Here is a 14,462-nt window from a genome sequence, read left to right as displayed (position 1 = left end):
GCAAAAAAAAAAAAAAAAAAAAGAAACCTTAAAATGTATACTTTAAAAAAGGGGTAATTTGGGGGGGGGGGGGGGTATTTGTACTTTCCTGGCTTGTTTGGGTCACAATCAGGTGTGATCAGTTTTTTATGATTTGCACCACGGCTTGTAGACTCTCTAACTTTCACACAGACCAAATAATATCCATTAATTTTAGTTACTTTTACCAAAGATATGTAGCAGTATAAATTGTGGCCAAAATGTATGAAGAAAAATTAATAATTTAATAATTAATTCATAATTTAATAATATACATTTTATCACAGAAACTAAGAAAAATGCTTTTTTTTTTTCAAAATTTTTGGTCTTTTTTCATTTATAGGTCAAAAAATAAAAAAACCCAGAGGTGATCAAATACCACCAAAAGAACGCTCTATTTGTATGAAAAAAGGGACAAAAAATTCATTTGGGTACAGTATTACATGACTGAATAATTGTCATTCAAAGTGTGAGAGCACTGAAAGCTGAAAAGATTGGTCTGGTCAGGAGGGGGGGGGGGGGGGGGGTGTTAAGTGCCCAATAGGCAAGTGGTTGTATACACCCAATTGTCACTTTTACCTATAGGTAAGCCTAGAATAAGGCTTACCTATAGGTAGTGGAAATATCTCATAAACGCGCGCTGTTTAGGAGATATTTAGCCTTGTAGTGCACCAATGATGTCATTGGTGCATGTGCTGTGAAGAAACTGACTTTTGTGCGATTTCTTACCTGGCATGTGCCATGGCTGGCGGCTCCGGCACACATGCGCTGGAGTGACATCACACAGCCGTAGTTCGCAGCCCAGGAAAGAAGAGTGGCCAAGATGGATGCTTCCTGCAGCAGGCACAGCGCGGGCTTCGTTTGCAGGTAAGTGCATGTAATGGGCTAGTATTCGATGCACACTAGCCCATTATGCTTTTACTTTGCAGGGTTTGCAGGAAATAAAAGAGGAAGTAAAACCCATCAGGGTTTCCAATCCGCGGCTCTCCTTGTCAGAGGGGGGAGGGGGGGCCTGTGCTGATAATCAGTACATTGATTATCAGCACAGACCCCATCAAAAGGTGCCCATCAGCTGCCAATCAGTGCCCAACACCTGCCAGCCTGTACCCATAATAAACGTTTGTCAGTGCCAATCAGTGCCTACAACAGTGCCAATCAGTGCCCAAAAAAGTGCCAGTGCCCCATCAGTACTGCCTGTCAGTGCCCCATTGAAGTGCCAATCAGAAATGCCTGTCAATAGCTCATCAGTGCTGTCTATCCAGTGCCACCTATCAGTACCCATCAGTTTTTTGGCGGTCCTTTTTTGTTTATAGTGCAAAAATTAAAACCCGCAGATGTGATCAAATATCACCAAAAAAGAAAGCTCTATTTGTGGGAATAAAATTATAAAAATTTAGTTAAGGTACAGTGTTGCATGACCATGCAATTGTCATTCAAAGTAGGACAGCGCTGAAAGCTAAAAATTGTCCTGGGCAGGAAGGGGGTCTGGTATGGAAGTTGTTAAAGGAAGAAGTGATGGTCCGTTTTAAAGTTTTGTAATTCAATTCAAACAAACAGCTACATCAGCATATGTAACCACCAGCAAAAATCATTCAGTCATTTGATAATGAGAAGGATTGTTTCAGATATGTGAATATATGTGTGTAAGGAAGAGAGGGTTGAATTACTCCGTGTGCCACATTAAAGATGGCAGCTCCTTGCAGCCACACGTGACATGCGGGAAGCCATATTGAAAGTGGCAAGCTGTCACTCTCCACTAGTCTTGAGCAAGAAGGATGGACGTAAGTAGCGGTCTGAGCGGACATTTGGGTGTCAGGGTAACTTGCAGTGCCTCGCCACTCGCCCAAGGACCGGAGGAAATGCAGCGCTACCGATCACCGCTGGTGTCCCGCTATGCCAGCCGAGAAATGGCCTTCAATTTCAGCGACAGCAAGAAATTTCATACTTGGAGACAGCTGTGGTTATTCCTCGCACAGGCCCAACGGGTAATGTATATGGGCAACTGGCATGCCTTCTAAGACGCTGCCAAGAGCTTCGCAACTACCGCACCCCCATGTATTATCACATGTCCTGCACTTAGAGCCACACAGTCTCTGTAACACGTGACAGACTACACACTACAGCGATAGAGAGCTGCTCTGCTGACAGGAACAAGAAAATTGTCTTTATAATAACCATGCATGCTGAGAGATAGATACTTGTATATTGGTAATGACTGCTCAGCTGTGTCATAGTTCTGGCATTTCATAGTACAAATACATTTTGTAGAATTAGAACTGTAAGGAGACGGTCCTGTTCAAGTGTAGATGTAACAGGTGTTTAACTGCTTTGAGTATTTTTAACCCTGGTAAACATTGATGCGATTTGACATTTCATTGCATGCCAAATCGGCAGCAATGGCAGCGTCTGAATCTGTGCGACCCTGGATTTGTGATGCTGCACCGATTCCCCTACCCAGCGTGTACTGTGTAAGAGAGTGTTCAGGGCTACATCACACGGACTCCTGGGTAACAAGGTCAACCTTCAGAATCCAGTCCTTTCCTGTACAAGTCTTTAGGTTGTTCTGAGGTAATAATAAACAGGTGCTTTACCCCTATTTGATCACTAGATGGCTCTGGTACGAAACCAGAGTAATGTCCATTAACTTGCATTAAAGTATACATAACCACGTGAATAGGCAAAGATGGCAGCGCTACACACTCCCCCTGCTTTAACTCTTAAGTCCCCAAAGAGGCTCAAATTTCTGGCTCTATCCTGTATCTTGGCATCTATACGATCATATAATATGGACAGAGGAGCTTCCCACCAGTTATCATATGATGGGGAGCTATCCTGTGCACTCACAGCTGATACTACCATATCTGGTACAGATGTGCCAAGGGGTGAGGTGGGGATGTCCCCTACTGAATCAGTAGTAGAGGGACCAGACAGTTCAGGGTTTTTTTTTTTTTTTGCTGACAAACTGTGAGGCTTCAGAGCATTCGACCCGATGTATCATAGGTCAGTCTGCGGCGAATGTCTCTCTTTGCACTTTCGGGGGGTAGCTATTTCTTTCTGGCAAGTATCTTCAACCCCTCTCTGTCTGCAGGTGCAGAGTAATTAAGAGTACTGGGTTCTTTTGTAGGATAAGTTGCTGTTATAAATTCCGGGGCCTCTGCTCTGAGAGTCCCATCATTATCTTCTTCCACTTCTGAAAAGTCACCAACATCTGCTTCTGAAGTTTCTGTAGGCCACAGCCAACTCCTCTCTACTTCCTTCCCTTCCTCTGTAATAGGCGCAAGCTGAGATCTGGTTGTTGGCCTACTCACGTCGGAAGATGAAGATGAGAGTACTTATCCTAACTGCCTCAGTGAGAGGCAAGAGGTGATTCCTGTGTCAAGCCTACACTGATCCAGTGTTACCTTCTGGCTTAATTTCGTGTACTGGGAGCCCTGGAAGTTTCCTACACGCAACATAAAGCTGCGATCTCCAGCCATCAGCCAGCTTATGCTTGCCTGGGATGCCTAGATTCCTTAGCAAAACCCGGTCACCTGGCTGAAGATCTTGGACCATCACTTTCAGGTCAAAGTTCCTCTTGTTCCTGTCTCCCCTGGAGCTCAATGTGGCTTGGGCCTGCTCTTAAATTTTTTTTCCAGTTCCTCCTCAGCCTATCCACATATCCTCTATGGGAGGTCTCTGATGTGTGATCCAAGGAGATTACAAAAGCCAGATCCACTGGTAATCAGGCTTCACGGCCAAACATTAGTCGGTAGGGTGAATACCCAGTGGCATCACTCTTGGTGCTATTATAGGCATGGACCAGTGCCGTGAAGTGTCTACTCCAGTGGGGTTTCTGCTCCACAGTCAATGTCCCCAACATATTCAGGAGGGTCCTGTTGAACCTTTCAGGCTGAGGGTCCCCTTGTGGATGATGAGGAGTCATCCTGGACTTCTGTATGCCTAGTAAATCCAGCAGTCTTTTAATCAATCTGCTCTCGAAGTCTCTCCCTTGCTCCGAATGTATCCTTTGAGCTAAGCCATAATGGATGAAGAACTTTTCAATGAGAGTCTTTGCCACTGTAGTTGCTTTCTGGTCTCTAGTGGGAAATGCCTGGGCATAACGGATGAAGTGATCTGTTACCACTAAGATGTCCCCTTGCCCACTTAGGTCGGATTCTAAGCAGAGAAAGTCTGTGCATACCAGGTCCATTGGGCTCTGGCTCTCCAGATGGCCCATTGGGGCAGCCCTCTGAGGCAATGTCTTCGGCTGTATGTACCTGAGGCAGGAATGACAGTAATTCTCCACTGCTTTCCTCATGTAGGGCCAGTAGAATCTGTCCTTCACTAATTGAAGGGTCCTTTCGGCTCCCAAATGGCCATGGTGGTCGTGTAGGGCAATCAGTACCCTCTCTCTGTGCTTTTCCGGCAAGAACAGCTGCCACTTCTCTTCTGGATCATCGGAGGGGCCCCTTCGGTAGACCACCACCCCCTGTCACAATTGCAACCAATCCCATTCCTTCAACAGCCGGGCTCCTTTACTGGGGCTCTTCTGCAGTACCTCAGACTGTTGGTGTTCCAATGCCTTCAGCACCATTCCGCACAATGGGTCTTCCGCTTGATCTCTCCTGAGATCCTTCCTAGAAAACTTGGGAAGACCTTTTGCACAACCTGAGAGATGTTGCAATAGCACCTGGGGACTCCCACTGAGGACACTCCTATTTCTTCGGCTCTGGCCCCACCTTATCCATATTGACTTGTCCCTTCACACAGGGCTCTTACCCCTTCTGGGGTAAGCCGAGTCCAGTCTTCTGAGGGATCCCGAGGGTCGTGGGGCCTTCTGGACAGAGCATCCGTATCTCGGTTACCAACTTCTGGCCTATACTTCAGGCTGAAGGTAAATGCCGAAAGAGCGGCTAGCCACCTGTGACCAGTGGCATCCAGCTTCGCAGTGGTGAGCAAGTAAATAAGGGGATTGTTGTCCGTCTTCACTATGAATTCAGCCCTGTACAGGTAGTCCTTCAGCTTGTCTACCAATGCCCACTTCAGAGCCAGAAATTAAAGCTTGTGAGTCAGATAGTGTTTTTTTTTTTTTTTTTTTTTTTTTCCCAGCAGGGATCAAACTTCTGCTCACATAGGCAATGGGTTGCAGGTGCCCTTCATGCTCTTGTTAGAGCACTCCTCCCAGCCCGTCTCAACTGGCATCCACGTGCAGCTCGTAAGGCTTGGTAGGGTCGGTATAGGCCAAGACCGGAGCAGTGGTAAGGCTCCATTTTTAGCTGTCTGAAGGCTTCCTCACATTCTGGAGTCCACTGATCCTGGATGGATTTGTTCTTTTTTTTTTTTTTTTTTTTTTTTTTTTTTTTTTCCTTCTGGGCCCTTCTTTTGTTTTTCACTAACTTCTTGATTCTTTAGAAGCTCAGTGAGTGGGTGGGCTATTTTTGCAAATCCTTCCACAAACTTTCTATAGTATGAACAAGCCCCAAATATTACCTGAGTTCAGTTACGTTGGTAGGCCTGGGCCAAGAAGTGACCACTGCTAACTTCTTGGGATCAGCTGCTACTCCCTCTTCAGACACAATGTGCCCCATGTAATTCACTGAGGGCTGGTAGAACTGGCATTTCTCCACAGAGGGCTTCAGGCCTTCCTCATGAAGTCTCTTCAGAACCTTTTCCAGGCCTTCTTCATGTTGTTCCAACATTCTTCCAAACACTATTATGTCATCCAGGTAGACCAGTACTTCTATTAGGTTCATGTCACCCACTGTTTTTTCCATCAATCTCTGGAAAGTTGCTGGGGTCCCAGACAATCCTTGTGGCATCTGGTTGAACTTAAAAAAAAAAAAAAAAAAAAAAAAAAAAAACCCCACTGGGGTGATGAAGGCAGTCTTCTCTCGATCTTCAGGGCACATGGGAATCTGATAATATCCACTCTTCAAATCCAGCACACTGAACCACTTTGCTCCCGATAGGCTCTGTAGAGCGTCCTCCATCCGAGGAGTGGTGTACTTGTCAGGAATGGTCCTCCCGGTTCAGGGTCCTATAATCAATGCATGGGCGTAGAGACCCGTTCTTCTTTCTCACCGCTACTATTGGGGAGGCATAAGGACTCCTGGACTCTGATAATGCCCGTTCTCTTGAGTTCAGCCAATTGCTCTCTCAGATCTTCCAGATCTCCCAATAGGATTCGCCTGACCCTTTCTCTGAAAGGCTTGTCCTCTCCTAGTTGAATCCAATGGGTGACACTCTTGCCTAATCCCACATTGAACTCTCTTTTTAAGAAAGCGCCTCCATTTTAAAATTTGAGCCTTAGCTCTTTCCTTCTAGGCAGGGGTAAGTGGTGTGTTAGTCAGACAGAACTCTTCTTGAGGGATCTCTGCTGCTAATCCTTCCTTCAGGCTACATGCCGAGACTGGGGTTGCTGCTCTAACCTGCCCCAACAGTAATCTGGGTGGCGCAGCTTCTACGTTGCGGACAGTGACTGAAATCCTGCCATGAGTCTTCTTTAATGTCCTGGTGGGCAACACTTCTGGGATAAGTTCTAACCCCTTCTTGTCTTCCTGACTTGTATCCTCAAGGACAACGAAGAGACCTGGCTTCTTCAAACTCAACTTGACAAGGGCTCTCAGGCAGGCTACTTCACCGGGCTGGATCCATTTCTTTCCCCTATCCAAGAGCCAGATTTTCCCCACTCTCTCTTCAGGAGCCTCCTCTTCCTGCTTTAGATGACGGTTGGGGTTATACCTCCTTTTATTATATATATTCTTTAAGATGAATGCATGATATATTCGGGATCATATATTGATATACATACATATAATGAGTTTTATTTGTAGGTAGCGCCAATTACCCCGGTTACCATATTGTTAGATGACGGTATGTCTGCACCAACATCGGATGCATCTTGGGGGGGGGGGGGGTCCCCCTTCTGGAGTACTAGCGGTGTAAGAAGCCTTCTTACCAAGTCGTTATTTGTTCCAATAATAAGGGAACTTTTGTTGGCCCCCTGGTGGACGAGGGCACATTACGACCAAGGTGTCAAACGTCTCAGCCTCTCCTGCTGTACTTGGGTCGAACGTGAGTCTGACTGACAGGGAGCCATCATATGGAAAGTTCTCAGTGCCTAACCCCCATATTCCCAGTTCCTCCAGTTTCTGTAGCGGCAGGTGCTTGAGATGTTGGTCGTAGAAGTCCCTGTACAATAAAGTCACTTGGGCTCCAGTATCCAGCAGTGCCTTTGTATAGATCCCCCTCAACTTGAATGGGGACAATCGGGGAGGGTCCCACCAGCTTGGGGGGGGGGGGCGCTATCCCACTGAATGTCGTACCTTCACTAGGGCCCTTTGAAGTTTTCCGCTGGCTGCTTGAACTTTGCCTTGGCTACTGGACTTGGGCACACTCGCCTGAGATGTCCTACTCCTCCACATTTGAAATGGATTCTCTGCACTGGTTTCCTTTGACGGTTAGAGATCTCCAGAGCCTTTTGTGAAAAGACTTCTGTCTGGGGTTCATCTCTAGTATTTTTTTCTGGGTCTGGAGTAACTTTTCCAGCCCAGTCTGACTTGCGGAAAGATGGTGAGTAGGTGACAGCCATGATCCTTGTTCAGTGCCTGCTGTCAGTACACTGAGTTCCCAGACGTCTGAGGTGACCTCTACCTGCTGCACTTTAGCACTTGAGGTGTTAGGGGATTGAAGCTTCCTCTGTTTTTAGTCCCTTTCCATCACCCTGTTATCTGCTTCATTCACCTTCTCGATGAGTACCTCTTCTGGAATGGAGGTAGCTTCCAAATACTGCTTCAGAGACATCTTGATATCACTCCTCAATACCGTAGTCACAGATCTCCGGAATTTCCTCTGAATTAACTCTGGTCCAAAGTGTTCTCCAATTCCTTCTTCCTGACTTGCAGGCAGTCCTTGAGCTCAATAGCCCAGAATAGGAAGTTTTGAGGGGTCTCTTTACTATCCTGAGTCATATTCATCAGTCTATGATACAGTTCAGCAGTGTCTTCCTCCTCATAGTAACTTTTCAGTATCCTCATTAACTGGTTCAAGGCCATTCCAGTCTTTCTCTCCAACATGTCTCTCACACTTGAACCTGGGCTGATGGCATGGATTACAGCCTCTCTAATTTCGGATTCCAGATAACCTTTCTGTAACCCCAACTCTACTTGGTGTAGGAGACTGGTGTAAGACAGTTTGTCCTCCTGTCCCTTTTCTCTCATCTGGCTGTCAATGCAGAAATCTTTACCAATAGTTACTTCCTGCAAGCGACCCGAAGTGCATCTTTTCTGTGCCTTCACAGGGTTGTGTGTCACTTGATAATCTGTCAGGTCCTCCAGAGAGGCACGTATCCAACTGATTTGTTCGGCCATCAACCTGGAGGTCTCCTGAAACTTCTTGTATATCATGATACTGTCTCTTTAGATCGGCCAGCTGTTGCTCCATCTGTGATTTACCAGAAGCCCCGACTTTCCTATCTAAGGGTTCCAACTGCTTCTGGCTGGGAGAGTCCCCCTTTTGTTTGTTTGGGTGTGTCAGTTGGAGTTTTGTTCTTTCAGACAACTTTATACTGGCACCATGGAAGCTTTCAGGGATGTCCTGTCCCCACTCTATCAGTGCATAGGTGCAGCCGGTGCCCTGGTCGGTTTTCACTGCGACCACATAAGCCTTTTTGTTTGGGGACAATGCTTGTACCACTTCTTTGACCTGTTTCTCTCCCCAGTCGCTTCCTGGAAGTTTGATGGCCATGCTCGCTTCTGAGCGTGTCCCTTCTGCTTCACACCATTGGACCGCTTTGATGGGATCCATGGTAGTACCATGGGGCAGGCTTGCTAGTAGAGTGACTGGATCCCGGACGAGCCCCCACTTGTAGCACTAACCCCCCGAAGGAGCTGCTGGTTTGAATTGGGCTTGCTCTCTACCGAGAAACCCCACTAACTTGACTCAATCCCCTTGGCACAGCTGTACTGCGATGTAATTCAGTACAATATAAAACAATGCAAAGTACCTGTATTATAACCTCCAGGATCCACTGGCTCCACCTGGTGGGAGAAAAACAGTACGAGACACAACTGGATACTTAAGCAGAAATATTGTTTACTGCAAAATATTTAAACAGGTGGTTACAGAAATTGTGTTGTCATCACAACATAGGACGACAGTACGATATGTTCCAATATAAATTGTTTGTTTACTTATGTATACATATATAGACCTGGGAGCTCCCCCTGCTTAAAAGTTATGTGAGGCCTCACTTAAAGTACTTTATCCGGGGTCTTCTTTTCTTCACTAGCTAAAGTCACTCCTTTTGTATTTGTAATCCAAAGTTCATGGAGGATTAAGCTGAAATGCTCCTGGTGCAACTCCAGTAACTTATTTACAACGCTTTAGGTGCCAAGGTAGAGAGGCCTCAAGCCTGCTCAGTGTCAGTTGCTCTGCTATGCCTCCGTGGAACTACAGGTTCCAGTGAGGCCTGTATGTGAGTCTAACTGCGTGCAAAGGTTAACAAACGATGGGCCGTAACCCACTTGCCAACTGGATCAGAGTTCCGCGTGATCACTTTGGTCCGGTGACTGACTGTAGTTTTCCTCTCCGTCAGCAGGGCCCAAACGCTCTGTATCGCTTTGCTGAATCAATTCGATTCTCCGCTGAGTGTCTCAGGACCTTCTCAATCCGACCACTGCTCTGTCCGGTCACCTCACAAACAGGCTGGCGCTCTGCGATGGCTGTTGGCGACTGTCTCTGTGAAGCCTCCCCATAGATCCGCACAGGCAGGCAGCGTGGCCCCAAAGGGCCCTAAAATGGCCGCCACGGTCCCTTTTTATCCCCTACCCAGCATGCACTGCGTAAGAGTGTTCATGGGTAGGTCACACGGACTCCTGGGTAACGAGGTCAACCTTCAGATTCCAAACAGTCACTTCCTGTACAAGGTTGTTCTGGGGTAATAATAAACAGGTGCTTTACCCCTATTTGATCACTAGATGGCTCTGGTACGAAACAACAGTAATGTCCATCAACTTACATTAAAGTATACATAACCCCGTTAATGGGCAAAGATGGCAGCGCTAGAGGTCGACCGATATGGGTTTTTCTCTGGCCGATGCCAATGCCGATATTTAGAAATCATGGCGGCCGATAGCCGATATATGATGCCGATTTTTTTTTTTGGGCCGATATGATAGGCCGATTTTTTTATTTTATTTATTTTTAATCCCCCTTGATCTAACACGCCTTTCCCACTGGGGCGTTTTTTAAGGCGCTTTTGGGCTAAAAATAGCGCCTGTAAAGTGCCTGCAAAATGGCTCCCCTGCAGTCTGTGTGAAAGACAGAGTGCTTTCACACTGAGGCGATGCGCTGGCAGGATCTTAAAAAAAAAAGTCCTGCAAGCAGCACGTTTGGAGTGGTGTATACCGCTCCTCCACCACTCCTGCCCATTGATATGAATGGGCACCACTGCCGAAAGCGCATGCAATGCGATTTGGCAGCGGTGCTTCATGGGCGCATTTAACCTCTTCCTTGGCCGCTAGCTGGGTTATATGTGCCCCACTAGCAGCCAAATAGCACCGCTAAAATGATGGTAAAGAGCAGCTAAAACTTGCGTTTTACCATCAACGCCTGCCCGCTCCAGTGTGAAAGCAGTTTTCATAAGTGATACAGAAAATTTCTTACACTTAAACATTTATTAAACAAAACAAACCTCCAATCAGTTTACTTGTATGTATGATCTAGATAAAAAAAAAAAAAAAACCTATATATATTAAATAAAAACGGGTAGTCAAAACTTTTGGACAAAAAAAAAAAAAATGGGCTAACTTTACTGTATTTTATTTTTATTTTTTAAATGGTGTATTTTTTTCCCAAAAAAATGCATTTGAAAGACCTCTGTGCAAATGCTGTATGACATAAAATATTGCAACAACCGCTATTTTATTCCCTAGGATCTCTGCTAAAAAAATATATATAATTTTTGGGGGGTCTAAGTGATTTTCTGGCAGAAAATACAGGATTTTTACTTGTAAGCAACAAGTGTCAGAAAAGATTTAAGCCTCATGCACACGAGACGCAGTTAAACGCGCGTTCAGATGCAGTTGGACAGTTTTTTCAACTGCACCTGAACTCATTCAATGTTATCCTATGTGTCCATGCACACAGTCTCGTTTTTTTCCGTTTATATGCAGTTGCGTTTAATCTCGTTTTTCCAGAAGCAAAAAAATGCGTTCAGAAACAAAAATTTCTGCGTTTCAGACGCAAAACGCGGCTAAACGCGGCACCCGCGTTTAGCCGCGTTTGCGTTTATATGCGTTTTTAAAGGTGACCTTTTTTTTTTTTACATTAAAAATCTCAAAAATGATTGCAAATGATGAAAAACCATTAGAAAAATATTTAAAACAATTGCAATTGCAAGTGGACAATCCACAACTTGTGGCGAGTGGACAATCCACAACTTGTGGCAAGTGACATGGCAGGTGGCAAGTGATGTGGCAAGTGGACAATCTACAACTTGTGGCAAGTGACGTGGCAGGTGAAGTGGCAAGTGACGTGGAAAGTGGACAATCCACAACTTGTGGCAGGTGATGTGGCTGGTGACGTGGTAAGTGGACAATCCACAACTTGTGGCAGATGGCATGGCAGGTGACGTGGAAAGTGGACAATCCACATCTTGTGGCAGGTGATGTGGCAAGTGACGCGGCAAGTGGACAATCCACAACTTGTGGCAGGTGACGTGGCAGGTGACGTGGCAAGTGACGTGGCAAGTGGACAATCCAAAACTTGTGGCAGGTGACGTGGCAAGTGACGTGGCAAGTGGACAATCCACAGCTTGTGGCAAGTGACGTGGCAAGTGGACAATCCACAACTTGTGGCAGGTGACGTGGCAGGTGACGTGGCAAGTGAACAATCCACAACTTGTGGCAGGTGATGTGGCAAGTGACGCGGCAAGTAGACAATCCACAACTTGTGGCAGGTGATGTGGCAAGTGACGTGGCAGGTGATGTGGCAAGTGGACAATCCACAACTTGTGGCAAGTGACATGGCAGGTGGCAAGTGATGTGGCAAGTGGACAATCCACAACTTGTGGCAAGTGACGTGGCAGGTCAAGTGGCAAGTGACGTGGAAAGTGGACAATCCACAACTTGTGGCTGGTGACGTGGTAAGTGGACAATCCACAACTTGTGGCAGATGGCATGGCAGGTGACGTGGAAAGTGGACAATCCACATCTTGTGGCAAGTGACGTGGCAGGTGATGTGGCAAGTGGACAATCCACAACTTGTGGCAGGTGACGTGGCAGGTGATGTGGCAAGTGATGTGGCAGGTGATGTGACAAGTGGACAATCCACATCTTGTGGCAGCTGACGTGGCAGCTGACGTGGCAAGTGACGTGGCAGGTGACGTGGCAAGTGACATGGCAAGTGGACAATCCACATCTCGTGGCAGGTGATGTGGCAAGTGACGTGGCAAGTGGACAATCCACAACTTGTGGCAGGTGACGTGGCAGGTGATGTGGCAGCTGACGTGGCAAGTGACGTGGCAAGTGGACAATCCAAAACTTGTGGCAAGTGACGTGGCAGGTGACGTGGCAAGTGATGTGGCAAGTGGACAATCCACAGCTTGTGGCAAGTGGACAATCCACAACTTGTGGCAGGTGATGTGGCAAGTGACGTGGCAGGTGATGTGGCAAGTCACGTGGCAAGTGGACAATCCACAGCTTGTGGCAGGTGGCATGGCAGATGACGTGGAAAGTGGACAATCCACATCTCGTGGCAAGTGACGTGGCAGGTGATGTGGCAAGTGACGTGGCAGGTGATGTGGCAAGTGACGTGGCAAGTGGACAATCCACAATTTGTGGCAGGTGATGTGGCAAGTGGACAATCCCCAACTTGTGGCAAGTGGACAATCCACAACTTGTGGCAGGTGCCGTGGCAAGTGACACGGCAAATGCAAGTGTACAACTGCTCTCTATGCTGCTGCTGCTCACTCTGATCAAAATAGCAGAAATAGTTAAAAAAAATGCTTTGAGAGCTTGGGGAGGGTCTACATGTTATCTTTATAAACGCGTTTAAACGCAAACGCGTCTAAACGCGGCATGCAAACGCGGCAAAACGCGCGTTTCTAAACACGCGTTTCAGCTTTTTTTTAACAGAGGTTTCATCTGCGTCTCGTGTGCATGAGGCCTTAGTCTTTAAATGGTTAAACTGAGAACTTCTACACACAGAGATGACTTCATTCATTCAAGTGTAAACATTGTATCATTTAGTTCTTTTCTTGGCAGTCTGCCCAGAGAGGAGGAAAGTGTTGCTATGAGGACTCAGGCAACTTACACTGACTTCTTACAGAAGTCATTTCAAAGTCCCGCTGTAGAATCGGCTTTTTAGCAGCACAATCGGCCGATGCCGATTATATAAAAAACGGCAAATATCGGCCGATATATCGGTCGACCTCTAGGCAGCGCTACATACTTTTGACTTTTTTTGGATGCAATTTCCATTGACAGCTGTGCAGAAACCCAGCTGAACTCGCACAATTACACATGTAAAAATCTTCTTTTTTTTTTTTTTTTTTTTTTCATCATAAAATTATTATGTTTTCTGAAAGCGGAGCCCTGAAGAATTAAAATGCAGTAGTTGCAGTTTTGGTGTTTGATATTTGTGCAACTGTTTGATCTTCTGCTCATTTCCTTGATAAAATAGAAAAAACTTTTTTTTTTTTTTTTTGTACACAAAAACAATATAATATAATATAATATAATTTTTTTAGCTCAAATATAAAAGATAGGGTTGCGTTGAATAAATGGATACCAAGCATGCCACCTGTGATATTGTGAAAAACGATGGTATCCAAAAATAACTATAGGCTGCCCTTTAAAAGCCTGTACTACTCATCAGTTTTAGACTTAACTGGAAGCTATAGCACTTGATTTATTGCTGTTTGACATTGGTGGCGATGCCTCACGTGTGCAGTCACAGTTTCCATGCATGTTCGCACCCTGTGTGCGAGGTTGTCATTTGTGGTGTATAAAGGGCAAGGGGGGTTAAGTTTTTACATTTTATTTTTTTCTCTTAAAGTGGTTGTAAACCCTTACAGATCACTTTGACCTACAGGTAAGCCTAGATTAAGGCTTACCTGTAGGTCCAAGAAATATCTCCTAAACCTACATGGTTTAGGAGATATTTGCAAAAAGACAGGCACCGCTGTCCACGACTCATGCGCCGTAGACAGCGGTGCGCAGGCGCACTGAGCATGCTGCTGCTAACGGTGATATGCCGTTAGTGGCTGCTCCCATGTGCTGGAGTGACGTCATTGCGGTTCCGACCAATCACAGCGCCGGAGTCACAATACCCAGAAAGAAGATGGACGCTCTGTGGAAGAGTGGACAGCAGCGACATCGCTGGCTCCTGTGTCAGGTAAGTGACACATAATGTGCTACTATGCGATGCATAATAGCCCATTATGCTTTCCCTTTGCAGGGAAA

At 46.1% G+C, this 14,462-nt stretch overlaps 1 protein-coding gene across 3 annotated transcripts in view; it reads left to right on the top strand.

The window, feature by feature from the left end:
- The first annotated feature begins 1,754 nt into the window (after positions 1-1,754).
- ADSL (adenylosuccinate lyase) overlaps positions 1,755-14,462 on the top strand; it is a 688,779-nt gene continuing 676,071 nt past the window's right edge. Inside the window, exon 1 of one of the 3 annotated variants that reach the window (XM_077452428.1) lies at positions 1,755-1,799. In XM_077452428.1, the coding sequence (XP_077308554.1) occupies positions 1,794-1,799 (6 nt within the window). In that variant the 5' untranslated portion in view covers positions 1,755-1,793. Of the gene's footprint in view, positions 2,004-14,462 lie in introns of all 3 variants that reach the window. The other 2 variants (XM_077452427.1, XM_077452426.1) reach the window with 2 other exon arrangements.

The sequence above is a fragment of the Lithobates pipiens genome, unplaced genomic scaffold (genome assembly GCF_037356315.1).
Source record: "Lithobates pipiens isolate NorthernLeopardFrog02 unplaced genomic scaffold, aLitPip1_a1.2 Scaffold_23, whole genome shotgun sequence".
In the NCBI taxonomy this organism is placed as follows: domain Eukaryota; kingdom Metazoa; phylum Chordata; class Amphibia; order Anura; family Ranidae; genus Lithobates; species Lithobates pipiens.
The sequence above is the reverse complement of the archived record's forward strand: the minus strand, read 5'-3'. Positions and strand labels throughout refer to the sequence as shown.